The following is a 17,534-nucleotide window of genomic DNA, read 5'->3' as shown; positions in this document are numbered from 1 at the left end:
CGCAACCAGTGAGCCACATCAGCCAGGGCAGATGACATGGAGTTTAATTTCAGCTTTTGCTAATAAGGTGAATTTTTGGCAACTCCTTATGGAACTGAGTTTAGTTCTTTCCCCTGAGCCTTACCCCTACTCTCAGTGGGCAGTATCCTGCAGTTATGTTCGTCCAGAGATGTTAAAGTTCCCCTGAAGCAGTGATGAGATCTCCCACGTTCCTATTCCAGTGACCCATTTTCAGTAGTTCACTCTTCCTCCATCTCACTCTCCCTTCATGTGATGGTAGAACAGATGGAGCACAGCTTCTTCAGCTTGCATTCCAGGAGGGGGCCGAAAAGGAGCAGAGATCAAGGTAAGCAGATCTGAATGGGTATAAAATACTGTATTTGGCCGTGTATAATGCATTTCTGTGTATAGTGCCATGTTTTTGGCCGAAACTCTCAGGAAAAAAGCTTCTGTTTCAACTTTTAAATTCAATTATTTATTCATAAACCAAACTGATGATCATATTCCAGGGTATTATTTTGTATACAGATATCATTATTGCTTTCTAGAGTTACTTTTAACGCATAAGCATAAATAAGAGTTACAAAACATTTATATAGATATGGAATCAGTACTGCCTGTGTATAATGCGCATCCTTATTTCCCCCCAAAAAATCTGGGCAAAAGAGTGTGCATGATACACAGCAAAATATGGTACTCCTCATTCAGCTGCCTATGGGATAGGCCTGACATCTTTTTGGTTGTAGGTAAACATTATACTGAGACATTGTGAGCCTGTGCCGAGGCACAGAGCTTCCAAGTTCACTGGGTTTGGGAATCCTTTTCCTGGAAAGTCAATGAAATATTAGCAGACAAGTTGGGTGGGTAGCACACTTCATCACGGTGACTGGGAATGAATCTCACCAGAAGCTCAGCAGCAGCTACTTCACACAGGTCCTTTGACCATTCTCAACAGAACCAACATTCTTGGTGGCTGCAACCACAATAGGTTCTGACTACTAAATAGACTGACATGATTTAAGAATTGAATAAAGGCTTGTGACACTTGAAATAAGCATCTGATGGGTAGGCTGGATTCCCTGTCCTTAAGGAAAAGAGCCACAGCTGGTTTGATTATAATGTTTAATGTAAGATACAGTGAATTGGCAGAGTTGGTATAGAATGAGATTCAGTTCTAGTTAACAGCCTAGGCATCTAGACAAAAAATTGGCCCTGCTGTCCCGAGCCCTCCAAAGGCCCTCTGCACAGCACCAGCTAGAGGCTCCAAGAGTGATACCTGCTACTTGGGACTTGGTTAGAATCCAACTGTTTCCAATTCTCAGAGTGAATCAGGAGACAGGCTGGCCCCAGTCATCAGAGCAGGTATAATTTTCAGGACAGGCTTGAGGAAATTGGGGGCAGAATTGGACATGGGGTCCTGGGTTGCTATACACTCGCTACATGCAGTGGTCCAAGAGGGTCAGAGCTTGAGTGGTGAGCCTATCCACCTTCCTACCCACATGTTTTCCTTCCCTATTTACAATAGGGAAGACGGTGATAAAAAAGATCTTTCCAAAAGTGTATTTGGCATAAGCTAATGCCACTGCTAGTGCTACCAGTGGCCAGGCACAGGTATAGAAGGCCCTGAGGAGTTGGGAGGAAAGGAGACTTTGCGGGCAGAATAGGAAATAGCCAGCTCAGGTCCCTGCCTCAGGAGCCCAGGATAAAGGCCGTGCAGTAAAGAAAGGGGGACATACGGTCTTCCTCTTTGGTCAGGCAAAGGCCCTAGTGTGGGCCTGGGAGGTGAGAGGGCTGAGGGGTGCAGGCTCAGCCCTCAAGCCCTAGCTTTTGGCTCATCGCATTGAGGCGGTAATGCAGCAAGAGGCAAGGCAAAGAGATAGCAGGCTGTTGTTAATCCCCCGCTCCTAGGAGGTGCCTTTGTCCTTGTCATCCATGAGGTCATACCTGTGGGAACAAGCAGAGAACACTCAGGTATAAAGTTGACTCTTGTGTCTGTCTTCTTATAAATGAGACAGAATCTAAGGGTTTTTATACTTCAGAGAATCAGTGGTTCTTACCTCAGTTTGCATCCTTTTTTTCCCTTCCTATGATTGGGATTTCTCCTACTTAATATCTAGGCCCATCCCAGCCCATTGAGATACTCACCACTGGGCCGCGCCCTGGGAGAGGTCTACCTCAGCGAGATCCAACTGCACCTGTGTGGGAAGACGGCAAGACAAGATGTTATGCTGATATCTCCACAGACCATGTCCCTTCATCACATTTCCTGGTTCCAAACCAGTGCAGAGGTGATTGGGTCACCTACAAAATAATGTCGCCTGGGGTGCTTCCTCCCTATCAAGGGACTACAGCTTTGATACCAGCAGCTTCTAACGCTTACCTTTGCCCTGCCCATGCTCACCCTCTTACCTTCCCCAGCAGCTCACGCTCTCTTGACATGAAGGAGGAATTAGACTTCACAGAGACGTCCAGCTTTCGCCGGAGGGCCTCATCCAGGGGCAGTTCCCACTCAAACCTGGGGAGAACTGGGTATTAGAGACAGGTGTCCTTCTCAAGCCTGCCGTCTCTCCACCTGAATGCCCACTGACTGACCGTTCATTGAATTCAGGATTTAGGGTCCTCTTCTTTTGTGAGGTCTTCCTCTTGGTGCCCCGGTTCTTGTCTGGCAGTAGCAACACTGACACATAGGGGTCGGGGGGATCCCGCCCATTCTGTCGAAGGGCACTGCAACAGGATGAAGGTGATAAGGCAACACAAGGGAGGGATGGAGAGAACTTGGGGAATCAAACAGATGGGGTCTCACCGGCAACTGTGAACAATGCTGACCAGCTTTCGTTCTTCACTGTAGTACCAAACAGTCAGTTTCACCTGGCCCAGAGGCCCGGCTGGAGACTCAAGGGAACTGTGGAGAGATGGAGATAGATCTGGGAGGAGGCAGTGCCTATGGAACCTGTAGCTCATTATTTATTTTTTTTAAGATTTTATTTATTTTTAGAGAGGGGAAGGGAGGGAGGGGGAGAGAGAGAGAGAGAGAAACATCGATCAGTTGCTTCTCACATCCCCCAGCTGGGGAGATGGCCCGCAACCCGAAGCATGTGCCCTGACTGGGGAATCCAACTGGTGACCTTTTGGTTTGCGGGACAACACCCAACCCACTGGAGCTACACGAGTCGGGGCCATAGTTCATCCTTTATATTCCTGACTGCATCCTATCTTCCCATCCCAGGCCTTTACCTGTCACCATGTGTTATGCGCTGCCGGAGCTCTGGGGCTGAGGAGGCGATGTGAGACTGTCCCCGCCAGACGTCTAGTTCTTCACTCAGAGATGAGGAGCTGTAGCTATGGCTGTGACTATGAGCTTCCACTCCTGAGTGCTGGGACACCAGGATCTAGGAGGGCAAGAGAGCTGTGAGCTGGGCAGAGCTCTGCTCTACTGCTTTGCTATGAGGATGCAGCCCTGTTCACGCCCACCCTCCTCCTCCTGCTCACCCTCTCCTGGCACTCACCCCAAGCTGTGCTCTCAGCAGCACTTGCCCTTGACCATTGTTGAGTGTAAACCAGCGGTCCACACAGAGCCGGTCAGCCTCAAGGAGCTCTGAGAGGGGCAGGGATAGTGAGCCCAATGCACCAGTCCCCTCACCCCGAACCTGTGGAGCAACAGCACTGTGATCAAAAGATAAAAGATTTAAATCTGTTCAAATGCTTGGATTTTTGGGTGGTTTTGGCGAGAGACTCCCCTTTGTGAAGGGCAGGGAAACCCTGGTAACAGTTGTAGGTCTCACCGCTTTCCTTCCTTTCTTAACTGGAGTAGATTATACTATCTTTACTTCCTAAGCTTTCACAAATTATACCAGTAATACCTGCACAGGGGGAAGAAAAGAACAGTAAAAATGGAAATAGGCCCTGGCTGGGTAACTCAGTGGGTTAAGAGCATCATCCTAATATGCCAAGGTTGCAGGTCTGATCCCTGGTCTGGGCACATATAAGAACCAACCAATGAATGCATTACATAAGTGAACAATAAAGCGATGTTTCTCCTTCAAAAATCAATACATTAAAATATTTTTTTTTAAAAATGTTAAAGTAAATGTTTTTTGTTCATCCTATCCCCATTTCCATACTTCAAATGTTAACAACCTGTAAAACTTTCCTGTTTCCTTTTTTCTAACATAGTTCTAATTAATATGCCTATATATCTTTCATGATTTGCCAACTTTGGTTATTCCCTGATTCCGTTATGCAAGATGAGGAACTACATTCATTTACATTTCTATCTTTGCTAGTGTCGTTGTTATAAATTATTATAGTAATTTTTTTAATCCTCACCCAAGAATTTTTTTTCAAAGATTTTATTTATTTATTTTTAGAGAGAAGGGAAGAAGAGAGGGAGAGAAATATCAATGTTTGAGAGATATACTGATCCGTTGCCTCTTGCACACCCACAACTGGAGACCTAGCCTGCAACCCAGGCATGTGCCCTGTCTGGGAACCGAACTAGCAATCCTTCAGTTCACAGGCTGGCATTCAGTGCACTGAGCCACACCAGCCAGGGCAAGAGAATATGTTTTTTTTAATTGATTTTAGAGAGAGGAATGGGGAGGGGAGGGGGGGAGGGGGAGGGAGGGAGGGAGGGAGGGGGAGAGGGAGGGAGAGAGAGAGAGAGAGAGAGAGAGAGAGAGAAACACCAACTGGTTGCCTCCTATATGTGCCCCAACCAGGGATGGAACCCACAACCTAGGTATGTGCCCCGACCGGAAATTGAACCCATAACCTTTTGGTGTAAGGATGACGCTCCAACCCACTGAGCCATCTGGTCAAGGCAATAGCTACGTTATTTTAAATTCTATTGGTTTCTATTAATATAATTGTCTACTTTTCTATCTATTTTAGAATGTATTTCTTGACTCCTCCATGAGAGGAACTCAGCACCCCTCTATTACCTTCCACGTCTCCAGTCTCTACCTCCTACATCTCTTTTTTATTCACCCTTCAATTCATTGATCTCTAACTTCAGCTCCATTTATGCTACTGAAGTTGCTGCAATAATTACTGACCTAGTTTTCAAAGTTGATGAATAATTTTCAGTCATCCAGTTTTACTTCTCAGCAACATCTGACCACTTCCTGTCTTTTGAATACTCTTCTTTTGGTATCTGTAACCCACTCTTTCCAGGTGAGTGTCCCATTGCCCTGGCTATACCTCAGACCCTTTGAAGGGCTCTTCTCCATCTGCCCTTTTGTTGTTACAGTGCCCAGCAGGTCTATCCTTTGTCTTCTTTTCACTCTACACACGCCCTAAGAGACCTCACTTACACTCATGACAGTTGTTACCTATTGCTTGCTCATGATGTTCAAAGAAGAGGCAGAGAAAGGAACACCCTAATAGGCCATAGGTATACCTTCTGAAAGGCTGTCTCCCCTTGGATGTCCCTCAGAGAACTCAAATTCACAAATTTCTACTTTGTGCATTTCCTATGTTGTTGATGGCACTTTCATCTGTCCAGCCACCCATGCCAAAAATTCAGGAGTTAGCATCGAGGCTGTTCCTTGTTCCTGCTCATCCCCCTCCATGTAACAATAACCACCAAATACCATCTGGTCTTTGTCATTTCTTGCTTCAGTTACTCTTGTAATCTCTTAACTCATCTACTTGCCTCCAGTGTTGTCCATTCTTTATCTTGCTCTCAGCATGATCTTCCTAAAGTAAAAATCTGGGTGTGTCACCTTTCATTCCTTCAAATGTTTCCCTATGCCTTTAGGATAAAACCCAAATTCTTAGCACAATATTCAACAGCCCCTGTGATCTTGCTCCTGATTGTGTCTCTAATCCGTAATTTGCCTTCTTTCTCCTCCATTCTTTTTTCAGCCTGAAGTTTCCTGCCCTTCCTGGTCACAGCCTATTTACCCTTAAGCTCAGGAGTCATCTAGAATGGCTTTCTTAACTATTTCCACCTTTTCCCCTAGTCTGAATTGGAACCCACCTTTTTTCTCCATAGTACGTTTTACCTCAACAGTTAAAAGTCTGGAAGTAGTCCCTGGTTATTTTTCTTCCAAAAGAGAGTATGAGCTCCATAAAGATGAAAACGAGACCTTTTATCCCTAAACACTCTGTGTCTGGTTCAACGTCTGGCCCATGATGGGAATCTGCAAAATGTATTTGAATTTAGAGTACCTGCAACTCCAGGCTCTCAGTGTTTGGTTTCCTGATGAGAAAGGAGGCACTCTCGTCCCAGACAGGGGCTGAGGTTTGGGGAACAGTCTGGTGGAGATAAGAGGTGATGAGCAGTGGTTGAAAGTCTCTCCTCTGCTCCTTTTATCCCTCCCGTTCTTATCCCTGCAGCATTTCCTCATACCTTAGTTTTATGAGAAGTATCTCCCACAGTGATAGTAACATAAGGGCTGGGAGGCTTGGTACCTTTCCGGAGCTAGAGAGAGAATACAGTGTTAAATATTAGATATTTAGTATTTAATATGAATATTAAAAATTGTCTTAAATTGGGACCAAGTTAGGTAGGTTCCGCCCCCCCCCCCCCCCCCAACCTCTCACAAATTACTTCCATAGCCAGGAGTCATGTCCCTATTATCGCTTAACAGCCACCACCCTCCTTGGACAGACAATTCCTCCCACTCCAGCACCACCCTAGGAAACAGAGGAATTTGGAATTTACTATTATTCCAGATCCACCAGGAGCACCCACACCTGAGGGAAGTGGAAGGAGGGTCAGGGAATCATGGGGCGTGGGGAGCAGATCTCACCGGCAGGTCCTCAGCTCGCTCCACATAGACGGAGAGCAGGGCTGCCGCCAGCTCTGCACTCTTCTGAGTCTGGATCAAACTGTTTACCTGCAGCACCTGAGGGAAGACACACAGGGCGTTGGAGAGTGGTGACTGACATCCTGGGACCTGGCATATACCTTAAAATCAGATACAAGTGGCCCTGGCCAGAAAGTTCAGCTGGTTAATGTCAACCCGATACACCAAGGTTGCAAGAATCAACCAGTAAGTATAAATTAAGTGGAACAACAAATCAATGTTTCTTTCTCTCTCTCTCCCCAAAATCAATCAATTAAAAAAATAAGTAAATAAGTAAAATAAAATCAGATCGAAGCGTTCATTTTGACCCATCTGGTGTTCCTTTCTTCCTCCTGTAGCCTTCCCTACCTCTTCTAACTCGGCAGCAGTGGGACAGGGGGTCAGACGCTCCAGACGCAAGTGTAGGCGGCCAGATGGGACGTCCTCCAGGGTCAGCCACTGTGGTGGTAGGCAGGGTTAAAGTTTGGGGGTATGGGGACAGAGGGCCTATGAGAATAAGACTTGGGTCAAGATCAGGAGGGACTGTTGACTCTAATTCCGTGCTCACCTCATCAAGAAAGCCACTGTTTAGGACTGCGGTGAGACTCACTTTACACCTGTAGAGGAGAAAGTTTAAGACAAGAGGTCAATGGTCAGAGCCAAGTCTCTTGTCTCCCTGAGGCCAGACTTCTAAGGCCTATAGAGGCTTGGCCTGTTTCCCTGCTGGACTCCCACCTTCTCACCTGCCCAGAAAGTCATCCTTGTCCAGATCCTTGTCAAAAACCTCAACCTCTAGCTCTTGGCCTGGAATTGATGTGACAATCACCTAGTGGGAGAGAATAGTGCAGACAAAAAGGGATTCTCTCCTGTTCTTCTCCATATGACTGGGACCCCCCCCCACCCCCGGCTTTTCGGGCCACTCTCAGAGTTTGGGGTAAAAAGGGACAGGACTGGGAGGAGAGCTAGCCACTCAATTCTGACCTCAAAAACCTCATTCCAGCGGGGATTGAGATCTTCCCGAACAACACGGCTCCGGAAGCTGCGGCCTGCCAGCTTTAGTTTGACATAGGGGTCTGACTTGCCCTTTACCAATCCCCCCAAGAAACGGTCTTTGGCAATCAGGTCCTGGGCCTCTAATACATGGATCCGAAGAACGTTCTGCAAAAGGGACAAGGGGAGCACCAGATGGCAGTCAGAGAGAGAGAAACTTGTCAGAGCCAACCCTGAAACAGGCTTTGTACACTTAAGAGTGGGTAAACATACCCTAGTCCTTTCCAGATATAGACTCACCTCAGTCCCAAAGTGACTGTCAGGAGTAGTGTGAGAGGGTCGAGGCGGGGCATCCACACTGCTGCCAGTCTGGGGACTCTCATTGTCTGGGTCTGAAGCACCAGCCGTGCCAGGCACAGAGGGGAAGTGCACTTCTGATGAATCCAAGTACAAGATCTGGGAGGGTAGTGAGATTGTCGAATTAAAGGAGTGCAGCTAGCCACCAGCAGGCAAGTATGTGGGGATTTGAGGGCAGAGCAGGGCCTCTGATGAGAAAACCAGGTACCCGGCTCATCTGGGTTCATCACTATGGGGTTCCCTCCACACTCATCCTACTTATACACCATGTCTTCCCCGTTAGATCTACAAACATTTTTTGTGTGCTTGCTAGGTGCTTCCATGGATAACACTAGCTTCTTTAATCTTCCTTACTCTTAACACTAAAGTATCAACAAGACCCTTCCCCACCCTCAGCACTTCTTCCATCTCCATACCCTCATAACCAGTTTCATGTAGAGCCTGGAGTTTGGGCCAGAGCTGCTGAGCTGGAACCACTGGTCCAGGGTGAGTTCAGAGGCAGTCAGCAGGCGAGCCAGGGGCAGGGTCAGTGCCCCTAAAGTTAGCGCCCTGGAGTCATCCTTCACCTGTAGGCAGAGGAAGAGGAGATGTAGTGAAGAGATTAGGGAAAGGGAGGCATCCTGGGGAAATTATAATATGGCTCCAGATTCATTCTCTCTGTGCCAATCACAGCCCTTTTGCTCTACTCTGAGCCATCATTTTATGGTCCTTTTGCCCAGTCCATGGTCCCTTCCTTCTACCTATGCTCCTTCTGTTCCCATTACTGGAAAGTTGTCATTTTCTTCTCGGCCTATTTATTTACTTTAAAATTTTATTTATTTTATTTTTAGAGAGAGGGGAAGGGAGGGAGGGAGAGAGGGAGGGAAACATCCACGTGTGGTTGCCTCTTGTGTGCCCCCGACTGGGGACATGGCCCCCAACTCAGGCATGTGCCCTGACTGGGAATCGAACCAACAACCCTTTGGTTTGCAGGCCAGCACTCAATCCATTGGGTCACACCAGCCAGGGCTCCTCTCTATTTAAATCCTACTTATCCCTTCAAGGTCCATGTAAAATCCTACTCCCTTCACAAAAATCTTTAGTTACTCCCGTCTCCGTATATTTCTCTGGCCATCCTGAGCACTACACTATGGGTATTTTACTTCCACTAGTTAATATTTAATCCTTCTTGGGTGGTTTCTATGCGTGTGTCATCTATGAAATTAGCTAGTAAGCTTCAGGAAGGCAGGTACTGTTTCTTGCTTTTTCTATGATCTTTAAAATACTAGGTGCCTATTAGGTACTCAATATGTTCCTTTCTCTTTTTTAAAAATAATAATTTTATTGAGCCCTGACTGGTGTGGCTCAGTGGGTTGGGCACTGGCTGCCAACTTAAAGGTTGATGGTTAGATTCCCGGTTTTGGGGCAGGTCCCCAGTTGGGGGCGTGTGAGAGGCAACCAACCGATGTTTCTCTCACACATTGATGTTTCTCTCCCTCTCTTTCTCCCTACCCCCCACTAAAAATAAGTAAAATATTTATAAAAAAATAATTTTATTGAGGCATAACTTACATACCATAAAATCACTCATTTTAAGTGGACAATTCTCAATTATAAAAATGATTCTAGATATGTGGGGAACAGGAGAGAGAGTAGAGGAGATAGAGCCTAGGAAGATGGATTTAAAATAGATATCAAAGGAGAACATGGAGTGAAGAAATAGTACAGATCTGAGATGACAGAATAGGGTATGCAGGAGGGGCTGAACAAATGATTACCTCACCTGTACATCAAGCTCCTGGCTTTGAGGGTCTTGTAGGAAGAACCGGAAGGCCTCCTCCCATACTGGGCAGTTGCTGCTGTAGATAGCCTAAAGATGTGCAGGATTCAGAGGACATGTCACAAATCTTATTAACCAATGTCACCCCAGTAAATTTTTTTGAAAGTGTACATGCCACAGTATCAATTCCTGTTTCTCCAGAAAGCCTTAGCCATTAGAGGCTTTTCAGAGGAAATGTCATGCCAAAAACCGTCCTCCCTACCCCCAGCCCCAAACACAAATGACACCTCTTACAACGATATCCTGGACCTCACCTTGCTCTCTTGGGTCACATCCTGAATGGACAATTGTACCATGGGGTTGGGTTCCTTGTTCCCCTTCTTCAGCTGTTGGGGGTAGAATTCGGAAGTCAGTATCATGGGTGTTTTTGTTTCAGTGAAGGAAAGTGGGCTCTTATCAGAATCTTTTCTCTGAGATGGCTCTGGGACCCTTGCCTCCTTGAAACCGTTGTTACATGTTGCTGCTTCTGCAGCAAAGCAGGCAGGGGCAAGGGAGGGTGTGGGAATGCTGTACCCGGGGCCCCCTGCTCACCAGACCTCAGAAGCCACACTCACAGGAAGATCCTGGGCCCGATCCAGATAGACGACTAAGATGGCAGCTGATGGGGGCTCTGGTCGGGAGGAAACTCCTCGATTCCACTGCAGAACCTGCAGGGGTACAGTAGTCCGATCTTAGTCCCCGCAGTCCCCTATACTTCCGGATACCTATTTCTTCCCTGCCAGCTTCCTGCTTCCCATGTTAGTTACCTGCTCCAGTTTTTCTGCATCTGGCAAAAGTGACAGCCATTCTAGCCTTAAGTGAACTTGGCCTTGCCCGCCTTGTAGAGGAAACCACTGAAGGAAGAAGTAAACTGAGGTAAAGTACATTATCAGACAGCCATCCAGCTTCTTCCCCACCAATGCAGCAACCATTGTCTACTGAATGGGTGAGACCACCCCCTACCTTCCTCTTAACTTACATCATCCAGTACTCCAGCCTGTAATACCTTCCCTACATCCAACTTCATTCTGGGGGGAGAGGGCAAAGAGATGGAAAATGGGGAATGTAATTAATAGCATGTCATTGACCTTCTACTCACCCACCCAGAAATAACTGTAAGATCTCAAGGCTCCCTTCTTCTTATACTCAGGAGAGGATTGTGTGTGTGTGCGCATGCACACCCATGTACACACCTGTGTGTAGGGTAGGGGAGAGGGATAGGAAGGTTGGCAAGGAAAATGACCACAAGTCCCAGGCCTTGAAAAGGATTATAATTACCTCCATGACTTTGCTAGCACTGGGGCTTTAGAATCCTAACACAGGCAGAGTCTTACCTGCCCAGAAAGTCATCTTTGTCTGGATCCTTGTCAAACACTTCCACCTCAATCTCCTGACCTGGGACCTCATGTACGATCACCTGAAGAGCACAGAGGGATGAGGGTCTCATAGACTGCGACTCTGAGGATCATCCAATCAGCATTTTCCCTCACAACCTTCCGAGGCCTCCCCATTTCACACAGCCCCACTCCTCAGAACTCCTACCTCGTAAGTCTCTCCCCACTGGGGGTTGAGTTCCTCATCGATGACACGACTGCAGAACGTCTGGGTGCCCACTCGCACAAGTGCATAGGGGTCTGACTTGCCCTCAATCAGGCCCTTCACATATTTGTCCTTGGAGCTTAGCCCTCGAGCAGCCAGCAGGTGAATCCGAATAATGCCCTGAGTGCAGGAATCAGATAATGAGAAACTATGGGCCTAGCACAGGGTTTCTCAGAAGAATCTACTTAATGGGAGAGAAACCATACCCTGGGTAGAGGGGAACGTAACTGGGCCACATCATGAAGGTCAGGCACAAGGGGCACCAGTAGTCGGTTGGGCAACACAAGGAAGGCAGCGATGGAGTCCATGATCATGGTGTCAGAGAGTGAGCTGAGTGGGGGAGCAGAAAATGCGGTGAGGATGGCCAAAACTTATATCTCCAACCCCAACTGTGTTCCCCACAACCAAGAGGCCTAAAACTAGAAGTAAGTACTTTCTTGAAACTCCTTCTTTGCTACTCTTCCACTCTAGTTTCCCACCGACTGCTCTGTCCCTTCTTCACTGCCATTCTAGCTCTTTCTCTTTTTACCCCTGCTGAGCAGTCCGCTGCCTTCTTCATTCTCTACCAAAATGCCTGTTCCCGCACAAAAGAAAAATCAGAGCATGGTACTTTTCAAGGGTATTAGTCTTATCTCTCCAACTGGGCTCAAGGCTCCTGGAAGGCACCGCTGCATCTTTCACTGCTCTGTAAACCCTAAGTGTAAAGCCAAGCTGTAACACTTAGCAGGTGCTCAATAAGTCCTTGATACCTGAGTCCTGGGATATCCAGCAGGTTGGTCATCCCCGTCCAGTTGATATCTAGGGTCTGGAAAGAAAGAGCAGAGGGATCAGAACACAGCATAGAGTGGCGTGGTCATATCCACCCAACAGTTGCCAGAATTCATCCTTCTTGTCAATTCCCTCTTCCTTTCCCTGTAGCTGGCCACCCTCACTCTCCCAATCCTCTTTTGCCTGCTTCCCCTTCCCTCCTTACCGGGCGTCTAATAAAGAACATGGACACAGCCCCCACGATAGGAAGGTCTCCAATGAGTGGCTCGAGAATCACCCGCAAGACACCATGAAGCTGGGACAACAAGAGAAAATCAAAGCCTTCAGAAAAAGGCTTTTTTCCTCCCCAGACTTTCCCAGCCTTGGTTTTTCCAACCTCCTACTTCCCCATATCCAGGGAAACTTAAGGCAAAAGCTCCCTACTATGGCGGCCCCCTGATATTTGCCCCACCTGCATGCCCTTGACTCCTGCTTTGCAGAAGTACTTCTTCACTTCCACGTCAATCTGTATATCACCTACATAGCTGTGGAGTGGTGAGGAAGAGAACAAAGAAGGTTAGTACTAGGCTGAAGTGGGGGAAAGGGGAGTCCAGTGTGAGTGACCAGGATCCCGTTGAAGGGGAAATGTGAAGAGTTGTGAGCGGTGTTACCTGATATTCAAGTCCAGCAGGATCTGTTCTTTGTTCTGACCAGGATGAACCTTGACTCCTAGGATGCGCAATGGCTAGAGAGAGAGGAATTCTTGAGAGAGAGGGAGGGGCAGGGAGGAGTATCTCAAGACCCTTGGGCCACCCACCATCCCTGTCCCATTTCCCTCCTTCCATTACTTTCTCTCTTACACACTTACCTTTTCACCTAGTTCCACTCTTGTAAATGTAAATGTTTGCAAATGGGGGTTAGATCCTCGAACAGCTGGGGCCACAGTTTCGGCCAAAAGCTTCTCCATATACTGGCCCAGAAAGGGCCAGACCTGGGCCACAATCTGGGAGGAAAAGGAGCCAGTCATAGAAAAACCTAGTCCTCCATCTAAAGTCAAGTTCCTTCAGAATCCTCCCCACAGGGAGCACTGGGACCAGGCTGGGGCTAGAACTGAAGTGTGGCAGGGTCTGGCAAGAGGAAGGAATCCCATGCTCCCCTCATGAAAATTAAAAATCAAGACAATCAACCCTCACCTTATTCAGCCACTCAGCCTTTTCCACATCTGGGAAGCTGACCTGGAAGTGGGGAAGGCAGAGATAGTGATGAGCACACCCTCCACCTGTGGTTTCCTACCAAGATGCTGGGGTCGGAGGTTGGGATGCCCACAGGGGAAAGGAAACATAAGTGTGCCAGGGCCTCCTCACAATCAAGGGTTGCGGGGAGGGGCTGGGATGTCTGGAGGTGTCATTCCTTCAGAGGGTTTAGGGGCACTGAAGTCTCTTTGGCAAGAGGAGCTGATGGGGTGTGGGCCACACAAAGTTGCTCTGTGGATAGCTCTGGGACGTGCACTGGCAGCTGCTGGAGCAGAGAGGAGTGAGAAGGGCACATTCTTTCTGGAGGGGGAGGCCCTGCCAAAAACAGTTTGGGGAGGAAATTCTGGGAAAGGCCCGGTTCCTTTGTGCAGCCTTCCCTCTTCTCTGACTGGGGCTTCTATGCCACAAAGATGAAAAGGGAAGCAGCTCCTTGAATCAGGGAGGGACCAAAGGAGCTCTTTAGGCCCTGGCCATTTTTTTTTTCATTTTTTATCAGATGTGGCTCCTTTTATGAAAAAGGAACCTGTGCTTTGTATTTGGGGAGGAGATGGGGCAGTTGCTTCTGGAGGATTAGTTTCCATGCTGAAGAGTAGGAGGAAAAAAGGGCAGTTGCTGCCTGGGCTACAAATCCCCCGGGACCACTCCCCCTCTCCCCGCCCCCCCTTCCCTTCAGCTCAGGGCCTGGGAAGCATGGCTGCGTTTGTCTGGAGTCAACTTTGATTCCTCTCTCCTGCCACTGTCCTTCTAGACTGGCACCTCCGCCGGGAGGAGCAGGTAGGGAGGAGTAGGGAGGGACTGGGTAACGGGCTCTGTCTCTGCAAGGCCTCAGAGAAGGCGTTGGGCTCACCACCAAACAAGAGGGGCACAAAGATAAGGATCTGGACGTCAACCAAGCACAGCCCACAGTCCGGAAAAGGGTGGGGCCGGCCTGGGGCGGTGGAGTGTGGGCTGCGGGCACTGCAGTGTTCGCGTTTAGCACTCCCCACCCCCGCCACCCCCGCCCTTCGTCCAGCAGCGGGCAGCTCTGCGCTGTGCTGCGGCCCGACTGCCCGAGGCTGGAAGGCGGCGGCGGCAGGAGGGTCTGGCCAGGTGCAGGAACCTACGCTGGGCAGTGCTCCCTGGGCTGTATCCCAGCGGGTCCCTGGAGATAAGCGCGCGAAAAAAGATGACCCTTACAGCCTTGAACGGGTCTGGGGGTGGGGTGGCGGGGTAGTCTTGAGGACGGGAGAGAGGAGGGAACCCTCTGAGCGGCTACTGGGACGGGGATGCCCAAGAGCAGCGAAGGCGTGAGTGGCACCAGAAGCGAGTAGGAGCTTGGCTGGGGGGGAGGGCCACGGCCTAGTACTGCTCTTGCCCAAGCGTAGAGGAAGAAGTTGTGATTCTGTGGAAGGATCGGGATCTGGGCGTGCAGAAAGGCAGGGGGTGGTGGGCAGTCGGTCCAAGAGACAGGCGGATAGAGGGGCAGGGAGGGAAGTCTGGGTGGGGCCCATTGTCCCAAGGTGGGGAGCTCACTTCAGAGATGGGGATGGAGAGCCCTAGAACTGAAGGGCCAGAAGGGAGCCATTCTGCACTTTGGGGATTAAGGATTAAGGGTGGTCGCTCACCCACGCCGGTAGCTCTCGATGGCTCAGGTAGAGTGTTTCCGCCGTCAGCCGCTCCTCATCGTCCAGCAGCTGCCGCGCTACTCGAAGGCTCCGTTCTTTCTCGTCGCGGACCCGGCGCCAGCCCAGGTAGAGGGCGAGGCCGAAAAGCACGAAACCCAGGCTGAGTCCTGTGGCCCCGGCCAGGTACACCGGCACCAGCACCAGCAACCGCCGCCCGAACGAAGTCAGCATCGCCAGAACCTCACCCGCCGCTCCTGGGCGGGCAGGTTGGTTCTCGGAACTCAGGTCTGGCTTTGTGTGCGCAGTCGGGGGCTGGTCTGGGGGGTCGGAGGGAGCTGAGGGCTGGTCCTGGGGGCGGGGGCTGGGGCTGGAGCCATCTCCCGGAGAGAGCTCCATGATGCCACCCGTGGGAGGAACCGTCGGACCCAGAGACGGGCTGAACGGTGCCTGGTCTTAAAACCAGCTGTCCCCCAGCATACCGTAAATCCTAAAATGGGGGAGGGGACATCAAGCCACACCCTTTCTTTCTTCTGTTTCGGGTTGGTCCGCACTACAGAGACCAAGGTGGAGTCAAAAGCCCGAAACCCCGCCCCTCTCCCTCCAGGAAGGGAGAGTGCTCAGGGGGAGGCAGGGCCTCCGTGATTGGACCCGAGCGCCAAAGGCGGGAAAAGGAAGAAAGAGGCTGAAGAGCAGCATTGGATTGGCTAAAAAGAGAAGGCGGTGTGGTGTACCATTTAAAGAGGAGAGGCGGGACGAGGAAGGAGCTCCCCGCAGTGGGATTGGACTGCTTCTGGTTTGACCTCACGCAGAGCCGCATCACTAATTACTCAGTTTTTAGAGAGAACTGGAGTTGGGAAGTTGAGGGTTTGTGGAGGGTCAGGATTCCCTTCTACTCCATTCCGTTTGGCAGGATTTGGCCTGGGATTCCTACATGTTCATTGGTCAGCTAAGGATAGTTTCCATATCCTAAGCACACTCCTTCAATATGTTTGTTCCTGGCTGTCCTTAAAAAGGAAAGAAAATTACCTTATTTGGAATAAAGTGTCCCATGGCCTACCTACCCTGCCTATCATGTCCCAAGCCTCTACCTTGTCTATGTAGTGTAATGACTGATGCTACAGAAAACTGGAGAACCCGAAAATTACAGTTGAGGTCATCTCAGGGAAGAGGAGGGGAAAGAAAACAGTGAATAGGAAGTGAGGCTTTTTTTCTTTTCAGAAATCTCCACGAGTTAGTCTATTCTATAATGGACAGTAGATTAAAAGTAAATCGGCTCCAAAAAGGGGGAAGGGGCTCAGTGAGAGCAGAAATAATTACATTTCCCAAGCATTTCCTGATTAACTGAAAACTGCTAGAACACGAAAATAAGAAATCAAAAGTAATGAGATGATTCCATTTCTCATTTGCCAGAGTTAGAAGGAAGGTTTGGGATACGGTTAAATGTAGAAGTAATGCAGTTCAACACTGTACTGAATAGGTAGGTTTAGGAAGCGGGAAATGCAGGGCACATTGATGATGACCAGTTACTAGTTAACTGGATGTAGAGGTGGAGTGTTGTCCAGGACTTAAAAACTAGACTAACTGGAAACCCTGGAGGGAAGGATTGGTCATAAAATGATTACCGTTTAGTGCTGTATTTGTGGGGCTTGTCGTATTATTCCGTTTGATGCAGCAGGGGAACTAGGGATGATCATTGAGAAGAGACTAGATCTGCAGCTGATAAATTTTATCTGGCTCTGCAGGGCACAGAATTCATCAGGCTGTGTTTCATCAAAGCTGCTTAAAACCTGTTCCTGCCCAATCTTAAAACTTACTTCCCTAGCTCCACTTCTTTGAGGCTTATAGCATCTAGACTGCTTCATTCAGTTTGCAGAACTGTGTAAGGAATAATTTTTTATCTGCCTCCTATGTTCTCCGTATTCTCAGAGATGAGCAGGTAGAAAAGGAGCTCAAGAAGTTTGAAAGAGGAAAGAGTGATCTGCTCCTAAAATGATGAAGCAGAACTATAGGAGAAAAATGAGTGAAGCTCCTGATAGGGAAACCTTCCTATAAACTGAAATTTGCCAAGCAGTGGAATAGGGAGAGGGGGGTCCCTTAGGCTGGGAGACAGGGTAACCTATGGAGGTTCCTTTCCAAAATTCTCCCCTTCCTCAACCCATCTACATTATCGGACCCTCCTACTGAAGACCGCATATGGAGCACAAAAAACTCATTCTTTGGAAGGTCTCTTCCCAGCTGGGGCCCACGAACCACACAATCAGCAGCTGCAATGCAGACACCGGAAAAAGTAAACAGGGTGGGTCCCCACCCACTGACAATTTTGCTGCCCAAGTGCCACCTGGTGGTGATAAGCAGTAAATGGTAACGGGAAAAAGAATGGCCGTTTGTTAGAGGA

The 17,534-nt window shown here is 48.8% G+C and overlaps 1 protein-coding gene across 1 annotated transcript; it reads right to left on the bottom strand.

Annotated features, from left to right (window-relative positions):
* Nucleotides 1-447: 447 nt before the first annotated feature.
* ESYT1 (extended synaptotagmin 1) lies at nt 448-15,798 on the bottom strand. Its single transcript, XM_054579876.1, has 31 exons — nt 15,140-15,798; nt 13,476-13,517; nt 13,151-13,285; nt 12,954-13,027; nt 12,755-12,827; nt 12,509-12,598; nt 12,285-12,340; nt 11,742-11,865; nt 11,479-11,655; nt 11,271-11,353; nt 10,916-10,964; nt 10,704-10,790; nt 10,512-10,604; nt 10,212-10,283; nt 9,901-9,987; nt 8,555-8,704; nt 8,082-8,237; nt 7,773-7,949; nt 7,535-7,617; nt 7,360-7,408; nt 7,161-7,250; nt 6,756-6,851; nt 6,353-6,424; nt 6,172-6,258; nt 3,507-3,647; nt 3,235-3,389; nt 2,804-2,902; nt 2,593-2,724; nt 2,410-2,515; nt 2,146-2,195; nt 448-1,944 (listed from the first exon to the last, which is right to left on the bottom strand). The coding sequence occupies exons 1-31, from the start codon at nt 15,533-15,535 to the stop codon at nt 1,905-1,907; spliced, it is 3,321 nt and encodes a 1,106-aa protein (XP_054435851.1). The 5' UTR covers nt 15,536-15,798; the 3' UTR covers nt 448-1,904.
* Between the last annotated feature and the right edge of the window lie 1,736 nt (nt 15,799-17,534).

This window comes from Pteronotus mesoamericanus, unplaced genomic scaffold, assembly GCF_021234165.1.
Source record: "Pteronotus mesoamericanus isolate MK-2021 breed Mesoamerican mustached bat unplaced genomic scaffold, CSHL_Meso_final contig_56, whole genome shotgun sequence".
Classification (NCBI taxonomy): Eukaryota; Metazoa; Chordata; class Mammalia; order Chiroptera; family Mormoopidae; genus Pteronotus; species Pteronotus mesoamericanus.
Note: the sequence above shows the minus strand (reverse complement) of the source record. Positions and strands in the feature narration are given on the sequence as shown.

Bases quoted from the DNA above. Each gene is read 5' to 3' on its own strand.
- ESYT1 (XM_054579876.1), bottom strand. From the start codon at position 15,535: ATGGAGCTCTCTCCGGGAGATGGCTCCAGCCCCAGCCCCCGCCCCCAG. The intron at 11,866-12,284 runs GTATCAAGGACT...TCCCCCACTCAG, and splicing joins CTGGATATCCCAGGACTCAG to CTCACTCTCTGACACCATGA. The intron at 10,284-10,511 runs GTGAGTGTGGCT...TACCCCCAACAG, and splicing joins ATCGGGCCCAGGATCTTCCT to CTGAAGAAGGGGAACAAGGA.